At 46.6% G+C, this 19,995-nt stretch overlaps 10 protein-coding genes and 1 non-coding gene across 11 annotated transcripts; 7 read left to right on the top strand and 4 right to left on the bottom strand. All coding sequences in view use genetic code 12, as the record gives it.

The window, feature by feature from the left end:
* Positions 1-89: 89 nt before the first annotated feature.
* On the top strand, positions 90-1,085 carry THI4 (thiamine thiazole synthase; the record flags this gene model as incomplete). Its single annotated transcript, XM_025479500.1, has 1 exon — positions 90-1,085. One exon carries the CDS (start codon positions 90-92, stop codon positions 1,083-1,085), a length of 996 nt encoding a protein of 331 aa, XP_025338973.1.
* Positions 1,086-1,443: 358 nt separating this feature from the next.
* On the top strand, positions 1,444-3,816 carry CXQ87_000943 (cleavage polyadenylation factor subunit; the record flags this gene model as incomplete). The annotated part of the gene is made up of 1 exon (XM_025479499.1): positions 1,444-3,816. The coding sequence occupies one exon, from the start codon at positions 1,444-1,446 to the stop codon at positions 3,814-3,816; it is 2,373 nt and encodes a 790-aa protein (XP_025338972.1).
* Positions 3,817-3,961: 145 nt separating this feature from the next.
* On the top strand, positions 3,962-5,668 carry MEC3 (Mec3p; the record flags this gene model as incomplete). Its single annotated transcript, XM_025479498.1, has 3 exons — positions 3,962-4,309; positions 4,860-5,279; positions 5,300-5,668. 3 exons carry the CDS (start codon positions 3,962-3,964, stop codon positions 5,666-5,668), a joined length of 1,137 nt encoding a protein of 378 aa, XP_025338971.1.
* Positions 5,669-5,761: 93 nt separating this feature from the next.
* SER1 (O-phospho-L-serine:2-oxoglutarate transaminase) lies at positions 5,762-6,940 on the top strand (the record flags this gene model as incomplete). Its single annotated transcript, XM_025479497.1, has 1 exon — positions 5,762-6,940. One exon carries the CDS (start codon positions 5,762-5,764, stop codon positions 6,938-6,940), a length of 1,179 nt encoding a protein of 392 aa, XP_025338970.1.
* A 106-nt stretch (positions 6,941-7,046) lies between these two features.
* CXQ87_000940 (GTPase) lies at positions 7,047-9,017 on the top strand (the record flags this gene model as incomplete). Its single annotated transcript, XM_025479496.1, has 1 exon — positions 7,047-9,017. One exon carries the CDS (start codon positions 7,047-7,049, stop codon positions 9,015-9,017), a length of 1,971 nt encoding a protein of 656 aa, XP_025338969.1.
* Positions 9,018-9,084: 67 nt separating this feature from the next.
* ILV1 (threonine ammonia-lyase) lies at positions 9,085-10,803 on the bottom strand (the record flags this gene model as incomplete). The annotated part of the gene is made up of 1 exon (XM_025479495.1): positions 9,085-10,803. One exon carries the CDS (start codon positions 10,801-10,803, stop codon positions 9,085-9,087), a length of 1,719 nt encoding a protein of 572 aa, XP_025338968.1.
* Positions 10,804-10,975: 172 nt separating this feature from the next.
* Positions 10,976-12,196, bottom strand: CXQ87_000938 (uncharacterized protein; the record flags this gene model as incomplete). Its single annotated transcript, XM_025479494.1, has 1 exon — positions 10,976-12,196. The coding sequence occupies one exon, from the start codon at positions 12,194-12,196 to the stop codon at positions 10,976-10,978; it is 1,221 nt and encodes a 406-aa protein (XP_025338967.1).
* Positions 12,197-13,227: 1,031 nt separating this feature from the next.
* RPS10 (40S ribosomal protein eS10) lies at positions 13,228-13,862 on the bottom strand (the record flags this gene model as incomplete). Its single annotated transcript, XM_025479493.1, has 2 exons — positions 13,228-13,547; positions 13,811-13,862. The coding sequence occupies 2 exons, from the start codon at positions 13,860-13,862 to the stop codon at positions 13,228-13,230; spliced, it is 372 nt and encodes a 123-aa protein (XP_025338966.1).
* An 820-nt stretch (positions 13,863-14,682) lies between these two features.
* CXQ87_000936 lies at positions 14,683-14,754 on the top strand. The gene has a single exon. It is a non-coding gene; the product is annotated as a tRNA-Glu (tRNA).
* Positions 14,755-15,877: 1,123 nt separating this feature from the next.
* Positions 15,878-17,829, top strand: CXQ87_000935 (uncharacterized protein; the record flags this gene model as incomplete). Its single annotated transcript, XM_025479492.1, has 2 exons — positions 15,878-17,135; positions 17,597-17,829. 2 exons carry the CDS (start codon positions 15,878-15,880, stop codon positions 17,827-17,829), a joined length of 1,491 nt encoding a protein of 496 aa, XP_025338965.1.
* Positions 17,830-18,177: 348 nt separating this feature from the next.
* CXQ87_000934 (uncharacterized protein) lies at positions 18,178-19,236 on the bottom strand (the record flags this gene model as incomplete). Its single annotated transcript, XM_025479491.1, has 1 exon — positions 18,178-19,236. The coding sequence occupies one exon, from the start codon at positions 19,234-19,236 to the stop codon at positions 18,178-18,180; it is 1,059 nt and encodes a 352-aa protein (XP_025338964.1).
* Between the last annotated feature and the right edge of the window lie 759 nt (positions 19,237-19,995).

The following is a 19,995-nucleotide window of genomic DNA, read 5'->3' as shown; positions in this document are numbered from 1 at the left end:
TCGGACATTTTTCGGGCAGACCCAGAATATAAATTCCGCCCACCTGCCACTCTTCTTTTACTCTTTTTCATAAATTTTATCAAGTAATCATGTCTCCTCCAACTATGGTTCAGAAGCCTGTCGGCTCTGTCGGCAACCTCAAGACTCCAGTCGTTCGTCTCGACTCTGGTGCTAACGACGCTCAGGTCAGCTTCGCTGACTGGGAGAAGTTCAACTTTGCCCCAATCAGAGAGTCTACTGTCTCCAGAGCTATGACTAAGAGATACTTTAACGACTTGGACAAGTACACTGAGTCTGACATTATCATTGTCGGTGCTGGTTCCGCCGGTTTGTCTGCTGCTTACGTCTTGGCCAAGAACAGACCAAACTTGAAGATTGCTATCATTGAGGCCTCTGTCTCTCCAGGTGGTGGTTGCTGGTTGGGTGGTCAATTGTTCTCTGCTATGGTCATGAGAAAGCCAGCCAACTTGTTCTTGGACGAATTGGAGATTGCTTACGAGGACGAGGGCGACTACGTCGTTGTCAAGCACGCTGCTTTGTTCATGTCCACCTTGATGTCCAAGGTTTTGCAGTTCCCTAACGTTAAGTTGTTCAACGCCACCGCTGTTGAGGACTTGATCACTCGTCGTGACGAGTCCACTGGCGAATTGAGAATCGCTGGTGTCGTTACCAACTGGACCTTGGTTACCTTGAACCACGACACCCAGTCTTGTATGGACCCTAACACCCTCAACGCTAACGTTGTTCTCTCCACCACTGGTCACGACGGTCCTTTCGGTGCCTTCAGTGCAAAGAGATTGGAGAGCTTGAGACCAAAGAGCGCCAACGAGCCATTCGAGTTGGGTGGTATGAGAGGTCTTGACATGAACAAGGCCGAGGACGCCATTGTCAAGGGTACCAGAGAGGTCGCTCCTGGCTTGGTCATTGCCGGTATGGAGTTGGCCGAGGTTGACGGTTCCAACAGAATGGGCCCAACCTTCGGTGCCATGGCTCTTTCTGGTGTCAAGGCTGCTGAGTCTGTTTTGAATGTCGTTGACATCCGTAAGAAGCAGAACGAGTCTTGCTACGGCGGCACCCAGAACTAAATGTATTTACGTTGATGATCGATATTGACAATGAACAATTGATTTGAATCTATCGTAGTAGAATATTGTCGTAGTTGGCGCGACATTTTGCAGCCAATCAACCCACCATGGTGCGTCTTCAAATGCGCAGAATAAAGCAGTGGACCAATTTTGCACTAACGTAAAAATAAAAGTTTGACAAGAACAAACAATTTCATTGTCATCATATTTGAATTGTAACTTTGAATCTCTATTTCCTAAGTAATTTGTGCTAAACACGTCAAAAGCGTTGACAAACCTGCACACTGCCAAACTTCAAACACTCACCTACTCAGTTTGAAGACATCCATCACCATCTTTCACCTGGCCCCTAACAACTATGGCGATCGACAACCCAAGTGAAGATCCCGCCGATAACTTCAAATTCTTTGGGTTGGGAGGATGCAATGAGGTGGGCAGATCCTCCCATATTTTGGAGTATAAAAATAAAGTCATCATGTTGGATTCTGGTGTCCATCCAGGTCTCAGTGGAATGAACTCCTTGCCTTTCTTTGACGAATATGACCTATCAAAGGTCGACATCTTGTTGATCAGTCATTTCCATTTGGATCACGCTGCTTCGTTGCCATATGTTATGCAACAAACCGGCTTCAAAGGTCGTGTTTTCATGACTCACGCCACAAAAGCCATCTACCGTTGGTTACTTTCGGATTTCGTTAGAGTGACATCAATGACTGGAGGGGGCGATGAAGCTAGGTCTGAGAACAACTTGACTAATGCCTCAGGCTCTGCCAATCTATACACAGATGAAGACTTGATGGTATCGTTCGACAGGATCGAGACAATAGATTACCATTCCACTATTGAGGTTGATGGTATCCATTTCACAGCTTACCACGCTGGTCACGTTCTCGGTGCATGCATGTACTTCGTTGAAGTTGGAGGACTCAAGGTACTCTTCACCGGTGACTACTCTAGAGAAGAAGATCGTCATTTGAAGGTTGCGGAGGTTCCACCCACAAGACCAGATGTTTTGATTACGGAATCAACATTTGGTACTGCCACACACGAACCTAGACTCGAAAAGGAATCTCGTTTGATGAAATTGATTCACTCAACAATTCTCAAGGGTGGCCGTATTCTCATGCCTGTTTTCGCCTTGGGAAGAGCTCAGGAGTTGCTTCTTATATTGGAGGAGTACTGGTCCCAAAACAAGGACATCCAGAACATCAATATATACTACGCCTCTAACCTTGCCCGAAAATGTATGGCTGTGTACCAAACATACACTAGCATCATGAATGACAGCATCAAGGTGAACGCAGCTGGCTCTCACAAGTCAAACCCATTTGATTTCAAGTTCATCAAATCAATCAAAAGTGTGGACAGAGTTCACGACATCGGCCCATGTGTGGTCGTAGCATCTCCGGGTATGTTGCAGAGTGGTGTCTCCCGTCAGCTTCTAGAAAGGTGGGCACCAGATCCGAAAAATGCAGTCATCATGACTGGTTATTCCGTGGAGGGAACTATGGCGAAAGACCTCCTTCGTGAGCCAGCCGCCATCCAATCGATTAACAACCCCGAGATGAATATCCCCAGACGTATTACTGTCGATGAGATATCTTTTGCAGCTCATGTAGATTTCATCGAGAACTCGGGTTTTATAGATGAAGTGAGTCCTAAAAAGATCATTTTGGTACATGGTGACAGTAACCCCATGGGAAGACTCAAATCGGCTTTGCTCAGTAAGTACCTGAGCAGGAAGGGAACGGACGAAGAAGTGAAGGTATTTAATCCTAGAAATTGCGAGGAGGTCACAATTGGCTTTAAGGGTGTAAAGTTGGCCAAAGTTGTTGGACGCCTTGCAGAGACCAACATGAAATTAATAAAGAAGGCGGTCCAGGAGGCCCAAACTAAGCCAAAAATTGAAGAGGTTGACGATAAGGTTGAAAAGGAGGAGGGAAACAAAGACAAGAAGGAAGATGGTGAGGCAGGCAGCGAGAAGGAGTCTGATAGAAAGGTCATCAATACTGGCGTCAAACTTTCAGGAGTGCTTATATCCAAGGACTTCGACATGAATATAATGAGTCTTGACGAGTTGCCTGAGTATTCGCAGCTCACGACATCGACGGTCAAATCGAACGCAAAACTCAAGGTGCATGCGAATGTGTCTTTGGTCCAATGGCATTTGGAACAAATGTTTGGCTATATCAATGTGGTGAACGACGATAATGAAACCTGGGAATGTACTATCATGAACACCGTCTACATCACTGCCAACAAGGTGGAGTCAGCAGGTGCGTTGAACGTTACCGTGGAGTGGCTCAACGACAATTTGATGGGAGACTCTCTCGCCGATAGCATTGTCGCCATTCTCCTCTCAATCGACTCGTCTCCTGTCTCCGTCAAGATGACATCTCAGCATTGTTCCCATGGCCATGTTAAGCAGGAAGAGGATGAAGATATGGTGAAGGATGATACACCTAGAAGAGCCCACGCAGACAGTACTATCACGAGCAGAATCAAGAGAATTGTTTCCTTGTTGAAGTCGCAGTTTGGTGACTCCATAACCAAAAATGATGGCAAGCAGGTTGTCATAACTATAGGTAAGAACGAGGCCACGGTTGATCTCAACAAGCTCGAGGTTGCGTGCGGATCAAGAGTTCTCAAAGACAGAGTTGAGAATATCGTTAAAAGAGGGGCCACGCTAGCAGCTCCATTGAGCTACCCAGAAAAAATAGTCTCTGCTTGATGGCCCATTAAAATCTGTATTTAATGAATAATGATGAACCCGACCAGAGTGTATGTTTTATTCGTGCATAGAGGGCAATATCGAGATACACATCAAGCAGTGCGCCATCGTCGCTAGTAAGGAAGTATAGCACCATATATATACCATGTCGTATGTTAGCAATTTCAAGAAAACTTTATCTAATTTGCCCGCTCATAATACTAACTACAGTGAGCTTATAGATCGTCCTCGCGCAGAACTTACTGAGAGTGAAATTCAAGAACTAGAAGATTTTGAATTCAATCATGGACCATTATCGCTCATACAAAACTCCATTAAAAGCGGTAGTCCCGTCATGATACATTGCAGAAATAACCACAAGCTTCTTGCAAAGGTGAAAGCATTCGATAGACACTGCAACCTCATTTTAGAGGACGTGAAGGAGCTTTGGACGGAGACAACGAAAAACAGCAAAGGCAAGGTCATCAAGACCACGTCAAAGGAGAGATATGTTGTGAAAATGTTCCTTAGAGGAGATTCTATTATTATTATTTTAAGAGTTTAAGAAACTTGGCGAAGTGACCCCATATCATGTCACATCGTTCAACAACTTATTTGGGGATGTACCAGTGCTCCAACCTCTCAGAGGCGAGACATATCTGAGAGACCAAGGTTAAGACTGTGAATCACGTCAATCCTTTCTGACTCAGCATCTTCAATCTAGAGGAACAAACCTTAGCATCCTGGAACGATCAAAATCTTCAGACTTTGATTATATTCCAGGCAGCGGTCATTGCAATGAATAATGATGTATAGTTAAATTGTTTATCGAAACTTATTGTATTGCATAGCCTTATTGTAGACATTGACAGAAGCGTACATCACAGGGCGCACTGGAAAACTAAGATAGTATGAAGCTCAAACTACGTACACAAAGCACTGAAACACTCAAAATATGCTTCTCCCAAATTAGCAGCCTTAGAAAATTCGTGGTCTTGAGGTTTAGCCCAGAGCAACTCTTAGCAATCTCCGTGAAAGACACGTCTCTAAACCAAGAACCCCAGGTATGGTGCAAGTTCAAGATGCTGGCCATCTTCAACGAGATCGAGGTTCAAAGTCTTCGAAACGACGTGGTCCTCTTGGAGATAAACATTGAGCTATTTCTTCAAACACTCAAAAACTTTGAAAAGGCCGACAGTCATGACTTGAGCATCAGGCTTCAGAGGAAGGAGGCATCAGCGGATGGTACTACCAGTGGGGGAGGCAGAACAGCTTCTTTGGCTCTCTACTACTCAGATCTCACTACTACAGCCAACACAATCAATCATACCTTTAGAATTCCCGTCAAGATTCTCAAAGGATCCTCAGATCTACTACAGGAGCCTGAGCTCCCCAAGGTGGACCTCATGATGCGCCTTCCCAACGAGTTCTCCTCCACATACAAGCGTCTCGATAAGTTCAAGAAGAACCTAGCAAGCGATCTAGTCACTATCAAGGCGAGCAGAAGACGAGGGGCTACCTAGGCTTCGTTCTTCACGAAGAGGGTAAGTTTAGAGTGACGATTCGGTGGAACGACAAATTGGATGTCCAGAAGCCGAAAGTTCCTGACCTAGACACTGACAGCCTTCGAGCCCAGGCGCTTGCTGAGCCAGAGGACGACAATTGCGATCAAGATGACACGGAAGACACGGAAGTCGCGGTCAAGCTTAAAGATTGGAAAATGGCATCCAAGATCGTCAGCACCTGCAAAACCATCATATTTCTCATGTGCCACCAGGAGGCGTGTGTGCTACATTGTTTACTCGACGACACTGACGACGTTGAAGTACTTTACTATCTTAGTGGGGTCAAGATTAGGGATATGGAGGATTAGCATAAGCGATGCGACCGGTACCTGTCATGGGTGACTCAATGACTCGTTCGCGCACTAATTATTCTAATACTACCTACTTGAAGTTTCAGCACAATGTCAATTTTGGAGCGTGAAGAACCCCACTACTTCGGTGCTGGTCCTGCTTTGTTGCCATCTGATGTCCTCAAACAGGCCGCATTGGACTTGATCTCCTACGATGGACAGAACTTGGGTATCGGTGAGATCTCGCACCGTTCGAAGCCCGCCATTAAAGTCATTGACGACACTAAAGCCAATATCAAGAAGCTTATCAATGTTCCAGACACCCATGAAATCTTCTTTATGCAAGGTGGTGGTACCACTGGCTTCTCATCTATCGTTTACAACTTGATGGCTCATTACGCGAAGAAGAACAACCTCAAGAAAGGCAAGGCTGCTTATGCAGTTACTGGTGGCTGGTCGAAGAAAGCTGCCGAGGAGACTCAGCGTTTGGGATTTGACGTGGATGTTGTGTTCAATGGCAAGGACAAGAAGTTCGGCGACATTGCTCCATTTTCGGAATGGAAGCCAATTGACAAAGAGTCAACGGCATACTTGTACCTCTGCGACAACGAGACTGTTCACGGTAACGAATTCAAGTCCACTCCAGACGCCTCGTACTTGCCCGAAGGTGTTGAGTTGGTCGCTGACATGTCCTCCAACATCTTGTCTAAGGACATTGACGTGAGCAAGTACGGTGTGATCATGGCTGGTGCCCAAAAGAATCTCGGTTTGGCCGGCTTGACGATCTACATTGTCAAGAAGTCTTTACTTGAACAAGCATCTGACGACGAATTGAAGCAGGCTGGTATTCCCTTGTGCCCCATTGCTTTCCACTACCCAACTGTCGTCGCAAACAACTCTGCCTACAACACCATTCCTATCTTCACATGTCAGATCTTGAAGCTTGTCACTGACAAGCTCATCAAGGAGGGAGGAATTGAAGTTATTGAAAAGACGAACAACCACAAGGCAGAGATTTTGTACGGTGCTTTGGACAAACACGCCGATTTATTTAAATTGCCTGTCACGAATCATGCTGTGCGCTCCCATATGAACGTCGTCTTCACTTTGCCTACCGAGGAGTTGACTGAAGAGTTCCTCAAGAAGGCCCTGGACAAGAAGTTGACTGGTTTGAAGGGCCACAGATCTGTGGGCGGTATCAGAGCCTCGATTTACAATGCCGTTTCTACCCATAGTGTCGAACTTTTGGTTGATTGCATCAACGAATTTGCCGCCTCCCACAAGGCTTAGAGTATTTAAAGTAAGGTTATTATTTTAGGCATCGATGGGTGCAAATGTAGATGCGCACTGAAAAATGTAGTTGCATAAGTGTATCCAAGTAGCGATGATTCTGAAAATGCTACGAGGGTCGCTCAAGGCCACCTTCAGAAAGTCGGCTCCCAAATATTTCCATATTTCAACAGCTCTACTATCGACTCCAAAGACTGCAGCTACGCAAGACAAGAAGATCAGTCTAGATAAAGACAATCATATAAAGTGGGTCTACGACAAGATTGACAAGATCCCACTAGAAAACTACAGAAACTTTAGTATTGTTGCTCATGTGGACCATGGTAAGTCAACACTTTCAGATAGACTTCTAGAGATCACAGGCGTCATTGAGCCAGGATCCAACAAGCAAGTTCTCGATAAGCTAGATGTGGAACGAGAACGAGGCATCACCGTCAAGGCCCAAACATGTATGATGTTCTACCAACATCCTGAAACAAAAGAAGAATACTTATTGCATTTGGTTGATACGCCTGGTCATGTAGATTTTCGTGCAGAGGTGTCTAGATCGTACGCTTCTTGTGGAGGTGCGCTATTGATAGTGGATGCTTCACAAGGCGTTCAGGCCCAAACTGTGGCTAACTTCTATTTGGCATATAGCATGGGACTTAAGCTTATCCCAGTTATCAACAAAATTGACTTGGATGCCGCAGATATTCCTCGTGCAATGGACCAGGTCGAGACAACCTTCGAATTGGATAGAGAGGATTGCATTCCCGTCAGTGCCAAAACCGGCCTCAATGTTGACAATATTCTAGAAGCCATCGTGAGAGATATTCCTCCTCCAGACGGGAATCCAGAGGGCAAGTTGCGAGGCCTACTTGTCGACTCATGGCATGATCCTTACGTTGGAGTAGTGATGCTTATGTATGTGAAGGACGGCTGTATCCGAAAGGGCATGAAATTGGTTTCAGCCCACACGAACAAAAAGTATGAGGTCAAGGAGGTTGGTGTGATGTACCCGGATAAGCTACCTATGAGCAAAGTCGGAGCTGGTCAGGTTGCATATATCATTCCTGGTATGCGTAACCCTAAAGAAGCCATGATTGGAGATACATTTTTTCAAAATGGCAATCATGAAGGGTTGGAGCCACTTCCAGGCTTTGAGGAACCTCAGCCGATGGTGTTTGTTGGTGCATTTCCTGCTGATGGTGGAGAATTCAAACTGATGAACGACCATATCGAGCATCTTGTTCTTAATGACCGGTCTGTCACCTTGCAGAAAGAGACATCCAACGCTTTAGGACTAGGTTGGAGACTAGGCTTCTTAGGATCCCTCCATGCATCGGTGTTCCAGGAAAGACTTGAAAAGGAGTACGGTGCAAAAATCATCTTGACGGCACCTACTGTACCTTACAAAATCGTCTACAGAGATGGCTCAGAGAAGATTATCTCGAACCCTTCTGAATTTCCAGGAGTCGAGAATAGACAAAACGTCGATAAGGTCCAGGAGCCATTTGTCACGGCCATCATGACGATTCCTGACGAATATGTGGGAACCGTCATGTCCCTTTGCGAGAGTTCCAGAGGTGTTCAAAAGGAGTTGGAATATTTGCAAACAGGCCAAGTTCTTCTCAAATACGACATTCCGTTGGCACAGCTCGTGGAGGATTTCTTCGGAAAGCTCAAAGGTCTCACCAAAGGTTACGCTTCTTTGGACTATGAAGATGCTGGCTACGAGAATTCAGACGTTGTGAAATTGGAGCTCTGTGTCAATGGTGAGCCTCAAGATGCCTTGACGCAAATCATTCACAAATCACAGTCCCAATCGAGAGGAAGGGAATACGTTGCTCGCTTCAAGGAATTCCTAAAATCTCAACTTTTCGAAGTTGCGATCCAAGCTAAAGTTCTGAATAAGGTCGTGGCAAGAGAGACCATCAAAGCAAAGAGGAAGGACGTCACGCAGAGATTACATGCTGCTGATATCTCTAGAAGAAAAAAATTGTTGGAGAGGCAGAAGGAAGGAAAAAAACAAATGAAGGCTTCAGGACGTGTTCATATTAATAATGAGGCGTACCAGGCTTTCTTACGTCGCTAAATAGATGCCACTGTGAATAGAATAAGTGCGATAAAATTTTATTAGCCCCTATAGTCCCCCAAACGAATTAGTTACATAAAAATTTCTTGTAAATGATGTTGTCTGTCTCGTCCTGATATTTGTAGCCAATTTGCTTCAAAAATTCATGGAACTCCTCCTCTGTGGCTGTCTCTGGAAGAACGAAACCACACAAAACCTTGCCCACATCATTGCCGTGGTTTCTGTAGTGGAACAAAGTGATGTTCCAATTATCCTTCAACGCTTCCAAGAATCTTGTCAAAGCACCAGGCCTTTCGGGAAACTCGAATTGATACAACTTTTCTTGTCCGGGCTTGAGGGTGTGATCAGTTGGCTTTCCACCGACAAGGTAACGGCCGTGGGTCTTGGCCAATTCGTTGTTGGAGATATCAAGGACAGTGAAGTTGTGCTCTTTATTTGTCATGGCTTCGATGATAGCAGGCACCTCCTTAGCCTTGTTAAGAACGTTGAAACTGACGTAGATGTTGGCAGGATGGTCAGCATTCACGAGTCTGTAGGAGAATTCTGTGACGGATCTTGGATGGATGAGTTTCTGAAGCTTGACGAACTCACCTGGTCTGTCTGGGATCGAGACGACGAAAGAGACCTCCCTTCCTTCACCAAGAACAGCTCTTTCGCTCACGAAACGCAATCTGTCAAAGTTCATGTTAGCACCCGAGAGGATAGGCACGTAAGTCTTCTTCTTGTGGTCAACTTTACCAGCAGTGTCTGTGATGTACCTCTTCATACCAGCAACACCAAGGGCACCCGATGGCTCAACAATGGACCTAGTGTCTTCAAAAACGTCTTTGATTGCCGCACAAAGCTCGTCAGTATCAACACGGACAACCTCATCAACGTATTCCTGACAAATTCTCCAAGTCTCGTCACCAAGAATCTTAACTGCGGTACCATCGGCGAACACTCCAACGGAGTCAAGTTCCACCAGTCTCTTGTTCTTCAACGACTGGTACAAAGCGTCGGCATCGAATGTCTCAACTCCGATAATTTTGACGTGAGGAGCGACAGTCTTCAAATAAGCGGCAACACCGGCGATCAAACCACCACCGCCAACAGGAATGAAAACAGCATCCAAATCATCCAAGATAAGCTGGGTTGTCAATTCCAATCCGACAGTACCCTGACCTGCAATGACGTAAGGATGGTTGAAGGGAGGGATATTGGTCAAGTTGTCAAGCTCACTCAATCTAGCACACTCTTGTTTGGCAGAGTCGAAATCCTCACCGTACAAAACGACTTGAGAGCCAAGTCTCGAGACATTGGAATACTTGATGGAAGGGGTAGCGGTAGGCATGACAATGGTGGATGGGATGTTGAGCTTGGCTGCAGAGTAGGCCACACCTTGAGCATGATTTCCAGCAGAGCATGCAATGACACCATTAAGTGGAATTTTTGGATTGGAATGCAATTTAGCTATCATATTATAGGCACCACGCAACTTGAAGGAGAACACGGGTAAAAGGTCTTCACGCTTAAGATGGACATTTGCGTTGCAGCGGTGTGATAAGTTGACAGCGTGAGTCAAAGGAGAGCCACCCTTGTCGACAACATCATATACTCTGGATGTCAAGATCAATTTGGTGTAATCTGGATTACCCTCCGCATCGAACTCGACATCTTTGAGTTCTGGATATTTGGATTGGGCCGCAGATGCGGAGGTTGTAAATGTATTTCTTAAAGTACACGAGCGAAGTGATAATGCCCCGCTTCTTAGAAAAGACGCCGAGAGACGGGCGTGCTGAAGCATAGTGTTCAGAGGTTGTAGGTTGTTTGAAAAATTAGAGACTCTTCACCATGACTCAGGCATAGTATGCGCGCGAGTATGTGCCCTGTTCGAGCATACAGTCCTTCAGAGTACAACCTTTGCAGCAGATATAAAATCTAATGCAAAAAGTCGATTGAAGGTTTGCAGTGAGTAATTAACTGAGATTGCTGATCTCGAGCAAGAAGTCCAGGTAGCTGATTGTGGCCACACCGGAGAGATCCTTGTCATACTGCTTAAAGATATCGGTGAGCTTCCGAAGATAGACGAGTAACTCAATAAAGGCGTCAAATTTGAGTTTTCCGACTGAAGTGCCATCTGATGATGATTCCTTGTTACTGAATTTCTGAAAGAGGTGGAGCACAAGATCCACGTTGAGTTTGTAGCCAATCTGCTCGAGAATTCTTTGGAATTCACCGAAAGAAATGTCTCCAGATTTATTCAGATCAGCAGCCACAAAGAGCTTTTTGTAGGCGGTCAAGTACTTCCACAAGGAAACGAACTGATCGAAGTTGAGTCCCTTGGAGGTGGAAGAGCCAGAACTGAAGAGTTTAAGCATGAGACGCACGGTCGATTCTTGGAAACGAGTATTATCGAAATTCAAAAGTGCCATAGACAATTCTCGAGCAGAGATTCTACCCAGGTGGTTGACGTCCACTCTGTCGAATGTGGAACGCAACTCGGCCTCGAGACGCTGTTTGCTAGATAATTTTGGCGTCTCCAGTACATTCTCTTTCGAGCGGTTCTGGCCCTGCCACAGGCCCGGTGCCTTCTTCAGTGTAGACGCATTGGCAACTTGAGGCGAGCCCGACGAATGACCGTACGGCTGGGCTGGAGGCTGCAGGCTCAGTGAAACTTGACGCTGTTGCTGCTGTGGATGTTGTGGAGGGGCAGCGTGGGACTGCTGGGGCGACATGTACTGGTCATACAGAGGTTGGCTGGGCATGGGTTGAGGCTGGGGCTGGGGCTGCGGGTGTGACTGCGAGTATTGAGGTCTATAGTTTTGGGGCTGTTGCTGGTGCAGATAGTACTGGGGCTGTGTGTATGGCTGCTGAGCCGGAGGCGAGGCGTACTGTTGATAGTACTGCTGCTGAGGCTGCTGAGGAGGAGGTTGTTGAAAACCAGGGCGAGATGGCGGCGGATATGACAGGTAGGACAGGCCTGGCTGTGTAGAATACGGGCCTGGTGCCGGTAGCGGGCCCGACAGTGAGTTCTTGTAGTTGTGGGGCGGGTTTTGGTGTCTGGGGGGTTGCTGAGACGAACTGTGGTTTCTGCGACCAGACAGCTGATGTGACAGACTATGTGGTTGCTGATTGCCTCCAACAACATATGTCGCTTGTTGGGGCGTTGGATACACCGGCAAGTCGTCTGAGTTCATGGTGGATTGAAAGAAATGGAAGAAAAGTAGTAGACGTGAATTGGCGTGCGTGAGAGAGCGTGTTATAGATGGTCTGTGCAGGCCACCATGGGTAAAGATACGCCGGGGTAGAAGCAGTCTGCTATATTGATGGGGAAGAATATGTAGAAAATGCCTATGGGTGGAGTTACTGGCGTATTGTGAAAAGTATATTGTTTTGTTCTTTGGTTGGAGTGCCGCCGTTGTCTTCCTTTTTAGGAAATACGCCTCGCACATAGTCTCGCTCTATCAGACCCCGAGACCCCCAGCGTAGGCTTAGCACATAAAAATAGAAGTTGGCGAGACCGGTTCAGCATTGCAACATGAAATACCGTTTAAGAGGCATGACGGTACAAAAGCCCTCCTTCGAGCAAAACTTCCACAAATTATGATATTTTGCATTACACGGTACGCGTCTGGCTGGCGAGCACAATGCTCTCATTCTACTCGCTTGGGCACATAGTATTGCAGCGTAAGCTATCGAGTGATAAAATGCAACAGTACCGATTTCAAGATAAAGAGTCGAGTGAGTGTTATTTGACGAAATGTCAGCCGGTAGTATCATGTATGCTGTAATTGCTTCAACTGGGAATGCAAAGCGGCTGCTGGGGTAAGGCCAGGCACATTGGAGAGCTTCTTTGAGTCTATTGACGAATGTGCTTCTTCGCCTTGGGGATGAACGGCAAAAGCTTCCAGCACTTGTTTATCGCCATTCATTAATTCTATTATAGTGCTGGTATGATTTTATTTTGGAAAGAACGGTGGGGTCGCTATTTTGTTAGATCATGTATTTGTGGGGCACCATTAAACGAAGAGTTATTCGTGTTCATACGGATCACACTTGGTTTTTGGTTTATACGCTCCCCATGGCTAACTCATCAACCTCTTCCCACACTTCACCAACTTCACACTTACCATATGCTACATTTCATTTCTTAAGTTTCTTTATTAGAAATGGAAAGTATACAAAATAACATCAAGCCAGGATACGGTATGGTCCGTATGATGCATGCTTAATCTCTGGCTCTTCTTCTGTAGGAGTCACCACCAAATCTTCTCTGAGGGCCACCTCTGGAGACAGGTCTCTGTCTCTGAGCTGGAGCACCCTTCAATCTGGTCATAGGCAAGATACCCTCTGGGATGTTCAACTCGTTTCTGAGGTACTCAACACCTTCGTCAGTCAAGGTGTAGTAGTACCATTGCCAAGAGAACTGGGTCTTGACGTAACCCTTGGAGGTCAAAGACTGCAAAGCCTTGATGACGTACAAGTTCTTGGTGTCAATCTCCTCGTGCTTTGGCTTGTTGAAGTCCTTCTCAGCAACAACAACACCCTCTGTTTTGTTAGTATAAAGTTTGGGGAACCCAGACTACCGGTTCATGAAATTGAAGATGGGTTATAGAAGCTGCCCTTGACTAGTGGATGGAATAAGTATCCACGGGATTCACAAGCAGACTGAATCGAAACGATTCATAGTGTTTCCGCTTCGATCAGCAATCAGCTTGTCGACGGCTTCACATCTTCTGGTATCTCATGGAGCAATGGAGCTTCAAGGCTCAAATGGGAACTGGGGAATTCGGGAATTATAATTTACATACCTTGGAAGAGGTACTGGTGGATCTTCTTTCTGTCGTCCTTTGGCATCAACATATTGGCGTGGAGTACTTGAAGGTTGTTGAGGTAGGGATACAAATTTTTCTTTTTTTTTTTCCAGTTTTCCTACACTCGAGTGAGTCGCACTGGTGGGAGGCCGGTCAGTGGTCTAGGTGCAGGTCCCCATACAATTTTTTCCTACCCTACACTATAGCTCTTCTTCGCTTCCGACGGCATATAGGACAGTGCTCAAGGTGGTGGCCGCGTGCCAGCGAGACTTCCACGTGAACTAGGGCTAGAGCCCTACACTACCGGAGGCTACTGGGTGCAACTGAAGGTTGGAAAGAGCCATTAGGGGATTGGCTTGTACAAAGGTAACGAAGTCACTTCTTCTGCTGAATTAGGAGATACAAGTAACGGAAGCTTCTACATTTGATGAGAAAGTTGAAAGAGGTTTAGGTGGATATTTGGCAAATAGAAAATAAGGACAAACCTGGAACCGGTCCAGCTTGAAGATTCATGTAACTTACATTAATTTTCTGAAATACACCCCTGGCAGACAGGGATCGGTGTGAGCTTCCATTTCTTTTTTTTTTTTAAATGGGTCCCAAAGGTTGTATGGCTGAGCTTATGCTAGACAACTTGATGATCATAGTCTCCAAGAGGACCACGAAGAAGCACCGCTGATACAGGTCCTTGAAAGCAAATTTCAGACAGCTCCTCAAGTGCTGAAACGCCCCCAGGCTATTGCATAGCTTTTAAGTAGCACTAAATGGTAATCTAATCTTCCATTGAAGCAAAACTGCGAACCAGAGAGCGAAGAGTGCCCATTGGTATGCAAAACTTAGTACACCCGCACTTTCAAATTTTCAACAAATCCGATATGGTGTAATGGCTAGCACAGTTCGCTCTCACCGAGCAGATCGGGGTTCGATTCCCCGTATCGGAGTTATTTTTTCTTTTTAACCTCTGTGAGCCTCAGGTTCTGCAAGCATGCGTTGAATCACTCTCATTGAGCTGCAATCCCACACGACGTTATGTTGGTCGTCTCCAGTCACCACCTAAGCGATGCACACCCACAACGGGTATTGCCGGACAACTACATTCATTCACAATAGGAATAAATACCGACGTGTTCATCTGTTCATATGTACAATCAAACGGCCACACGTGTGTACGCCATTAATTGTGTTGTTTGGCTGAAAGCTGCCATAAGCCACTTGCAATATCTGCATACGCCAAGCGATCTTGCAAGTCTGTCGGCCAGATGCCTCGAGCGCAGTTTGTCAATTCTGAAAAAAAGGCACTTTTAACCGCAAATCGTCCAACTTCTATAGTCGAGGTAAATCCTTACCGAGCGCAAAAAAGGAATGCCGTTCTCGCTAGCTTTGCGAGACGCCTTTTTGTTAACAACGCTCGTGCGGCACATCTGCACCGTTGAATAAAGACGTCTGGTTCAGCCTGCTCATAGGCTGGAGAGGTGTACAATTTACTGTATTCTGCATTGAGGACAAAACCTTTTTCAGAGATGCCCTGACCCGGATCTCGCTTAATCACCACGCGACTCGTCTGCCGAGGGGCTCCTAACAGAAAGTATAATTCTTACTCCTGCGGGACCCTGGACCCCTCAAAATTTTTCAACCTCGCTATCGCATCTGGAAAAACGCCAGGCTACACCAGACTTCAAACAATGCAGACGCGTCTCGGTACCTGACTACAATGGTATCCTCCTCTGGTCTGTGCTTAGCCGCCGCAGCACACGGCTCTGGACCTGAGGTAATTTGCCGTAATCAGAACAATATGCTGGGCGCCTCTACGCTAGTTGCACAAAACTTGGATTTTGGAGGGTGGCACGAACCCGGGGAAATACCGTTTGAAACTCTTTGTGGCGCTTCTCCTTTTCTTCTTTTCTTTTCTATTCGTGCCATACGTTGAAAAAGCCCACCTCTCTACGGACAAGCGCATGTGCCGAGGACCCACACAGTCGCTAATTAAAATAACCGGTGGCTTATCTCCCGCCGTTCCCTTTGCATAAAAGCCCTACCTGCCCAACGTTTTTGAAAATGGCCAAAATGTCTGCCTTGCTTATGCTCCCTGCCTCAGGGCAACAGCGTTTGCTTAAGGAAACTCCACGCAAAACGAAACATTCGAAACAAGACCTCTACGCTTTGACGAGAACCGGATCGACAAGATCGACAAGATCCAAACAATCACTTTTCTCCCTGGGAAGCGGAATCCGTGGTTCGCTGTCGGTGAAGGCCGGTCAATACGACGCCAAAAAGCTCAAGGCACTCGATGAGCAGCTAGAGACGGTTTTCGATAAAAAAGTGTGGGAATTCGACTACAAGCTCGATGTTCTCGCCAACAAAGTATGGAACCACCCGCAGAACGAGGCTATCAATCTTTACGAAACCCAAGATAAACGTTTCGTCAACCCCAAAAGCATCGCCATCCTTCGATACACCTATTTTGAAAAATTCGAAGACTCGTACGACTCCATCAGCCAACATCTCAATCTGCTGCCGAAGCCGGCGTACTGGTCCAAGGTGTGGGACTACGATGCGTACAACCACTGCCATCTTTTTGGCGCATCTTGCAAAAAAAATCTTCTAGTGGTTGACCAAGCACTTGTCAAGAAAAATATGAAGGACAGAAGAACTGCGTACCATGCTCTCAAAGATGGAGTCAAGGTAGACACGTACGACGACGAGCCCGATCGTGAGACCAGTATCCAGAAATTATGGCACACCTCGGCATTCTGGGACAATGTCTTCTACGACGCCCGTTCTGCATCACACACAGAAGACTACAACGAATGGCTACCTCCGGTGGACCTCGTGCAACGCTTCTTCATTACTCTCACCGACTACGCTCTTTACAACCTCCATGTGCTAGATTGCAAAGTGGACGACCAAGCCAAACAGGATTTGAGCGATAGCGAAGAAGGCACTCTTTCTAGGCAGTACTTCTACTATTATAACGACCTGGATTACGCCTATTTCGAAATGCTTGCTAAGGTATTCCGAGACACCTTCATGCTGCTGATCCGAGCTTATTTCCCCGAAGAGGATGTAACGGCCAAAATAGACCAGGTGATAAAAGTGCTTGTTGAAACGATCTGCAGCAATCTTCAGATAAACTACTTTGGCGGGGACGGGGTGAACGATGTTTTGGATGTGTGGCACGACTTCCTAATGATGGCGCTACAACGGCTAGTTATCGCAAATGTCCAGGATCAGCCGGACGAGGCGCCCAGCAAGGAAGAACCGTTAGCGAAGCCTCCTGCAGAAGAGCCGGTTAAGCCAAAGAAGGCTGATAAGAACGTTTCGAGTAAGAGGAGGCATGGGTTTTTCTCTCGGCTTCGTAAGTAGGATTACTTAATGTCTTGTTTATGTTATTGCGATTTTTTGAAGCACTTGCTCTTTTGAGCGGCTGCGTCGCACCATCCTGTACAAGTGTGGTACTCTATTTACATTTCCGCACTGCTGAGTAAATTACTCGCATGAACGCCTTCCAAGGCATTCTGGAACAACAATGTAGAGACGACGACTGAAATTCCGAATCGGAGTAGACGGAATAAAAAATAAATCGGTACAGCCCTTAAAGGCCTTGAAATCCCGAGGAATCCCCTGTCTTGAACCCTGATCTGCTCGCAATCGCACTTTTTTTTTTCGGTAACCTTTCAGCGCCCTGCATCTATTTTAAGCAAGATACCTGAAGCCACTCCTCTGCTTATATATGCCCGATTTCCTTTCTGTCATCCTTCAGCTTTGTTTTCTTCCTCGTCACAGACTCATTTGTCGTAATGCTTCCCAACGCACAAAACGACCACCAGTTGATGTCTGAGCATGCTTATTACGACCGCTCGGACGCTTCTGGTAGCATTGTCCTGCCCCAGTACCATGGCCCACTTCTCTTGGGAGCCGTCGCTATCAGCGTCCTAATTGCCAAGTTTGCCCTTGCCGTGTTCAAAAAGAGATCGGCAAAGCCATCACCAAAGACTATGACCGATCAAATGGTCTAATTCCACTAATTTCGATTCGGGTACCCTAATATATTCACATTCTTCCAATCGATGCCGTCCCCTGAGAATTGGCATCGTCATGCACTACCCACGTTACAATGGCATATTTTCCTTCGTCTCGAGCCGGCCGCTCGAGCTTACTTTTAGCATACCACTACTTCATTGCATCGACAAATCTTGTCTAATAAACACTCATCTGTTCTAGTTTCTGTAGCTTGCCTTTTTCTGTTTTTGTGAGGCTTCGGCCGTGCGAAGCTGGCCGGTTTGCACATGGCCTCGCTGTATTGCACATTTGCCCAATAAAGTTACACAAAGCAAGGGTTTGCGGCCATTGCTCCCAAGAAGGAATTATGCCATTTTATCGATCATAGAAAGCTCCAAGTCCCATAAGTTCCAATCGTACCAAATAAGCGGTGGGAAGATCGTACACAAATGCCAGAGTGCATGAGAATCTATAAGGTGAGCAATTGGAGCAAAATCAAAGAGTTCGAGTGAAACGGACGTTGTAAGGTAAACATTAAGCACAACGGGAATTAAGGGTATGAGCCTTGACCGTACTTTACAAAAGGGGCCGAGCTTTTGCTGTATTTTCGATTCGTACGGCGAAAGCTGAATCGAGTTGAAAACCTGACCATCGTAGCGTCTGTAAACTCTGAGCGAGTGAGCCACCCACATTGCCAGAGCACTTAGTCCAATGACGACATTGTATTTCATGTTGTACTGGTAGTCCCATCTGCGTGCGAGCTTGAGGTAATGGCAAAGAAGTACGAAGAGCAAACCCGACTGATATAGTTGCCTTTTCCTCTGGTTCTCGGCCCTGAACAACTCAAAATAACGTATGCTGATGGCATTGAAGTTCGCCATTATGATTGCTCCAGCGCCCAAGTAATCTAGTGTTTCTGTAAGGGGGATGTCCCTTGTGTGGAAGATAGTACTGAGAAGCCAGCCGACAACAGAAACGGCTAGAAGGAGCCAATACTGAAACAACATGACCCCACGGGCCTGGCTGTTCTTGCCTTGGCCAAGACCACGGATCAATTTGCTGAATTTCACCAAGTTGATCAAGTTGGCATAGAGGTTCCCGATGGAGAAGAGCACCGAGAACACCTCTGTGATTCCTAACCACCTGTCAAACGGCCACTTGCCGTGGAACTGTACAATTGGTAGCAGCTGTGCCTCTCTGATGTTAGACACGTGGCTTCTGCATTTGTAGTCACAATCCAGCGGGCAGGACCATAGAAGTAGGTATCTCGACACGATGTTGATGTCGTACTGGGGTAGATATGGCAAGTTTGCGTAGCACAGTGTTTCGATGCATTGGGAGGTGCATTCCTTATACTGCGGGAGACGATCACCCACCGATGCTAGCACACATGTTGACCATAGGGCTAGCAGGAGGACTAGCATAACTGGGGTGGTTGATATGGTGGTACGCGCACACTGGTAGTAGGCACAGCATACTTGGGTGAAGCAGTGAAAAAAAGTGGATCAGACGGGGGACCAGAAAATTATCGAATTTGAACAAATGGCAATGGACAGATTCCTTCTAGATCACTGGAAGACCCAAAATCCAGATGCTGGTGGGAGGCGATGGTTAGGAGTGGGTGGTATGGAGACCAGGCAACTCAACAAAATACTCCACCCACCTGATGCAAAGAGCTCATAACGTGGGTGGTTCGTAAGTCAGACGCCCGCTTTCAGCAAAGCTCTATGAGGAGCCACCAGTCACAAAGCCCTGACGACGTGGGCCCTCGCCGTATACCCCACGTCATTGTTTGATAAGGCGGTAGCCCCGTGTGCTCTGCAGATCGAACAATAAACTTCCACGTCGGCTGCAGCTTGTTACGGCTGATATGAAACAGCAAGATTGTGGAATTCGTGGTACAGCATGGACTTTTTGGGGTACGCTGTGAGGTGGAATTTAGCGGGCTAAGCCGCCGGCTAATTTCAGGTATTTTGCAGAGTTGCTCGGAGGTGCCGTTCCGACCGAAACGGTGAGTTTTCTAGTTTCAGAGGGCAGTTCTTTTGCCGAAAAGCCGTCCTTCAATTGAAAAGACCCAACCACAGGCAGAAATTCCCCAATTGGACAGCTCCCGAAACGAGCCGCTGGAGGCCGTTCTGGCTGGCCGTTGGCACGTGACAGGTCACCTGGCTGGGGCTCAATTG

The sequence above is a fragment of the Candidozyma duobushaemuli genome (assembly GCF_002926085.2).
Source record: "Candidozyma duobushaemuli strain B09383 chromosome Unknown A_B09383, whole genome shotgun sequence".
In the NCBI taxonomy this organism is placed as follows: domain Eukaryota; kingdom Fungi; phylum Ascomycota; class Pichiomycetes; order Serinales; family Metschnikowiaceae; genus Candidozyma; species Candidozyma duobushaemuli.
Note: the sequence above shows the minus strand (reverse complement) of the source record. Positions and strands in the feature narration are given on the sequence as shown.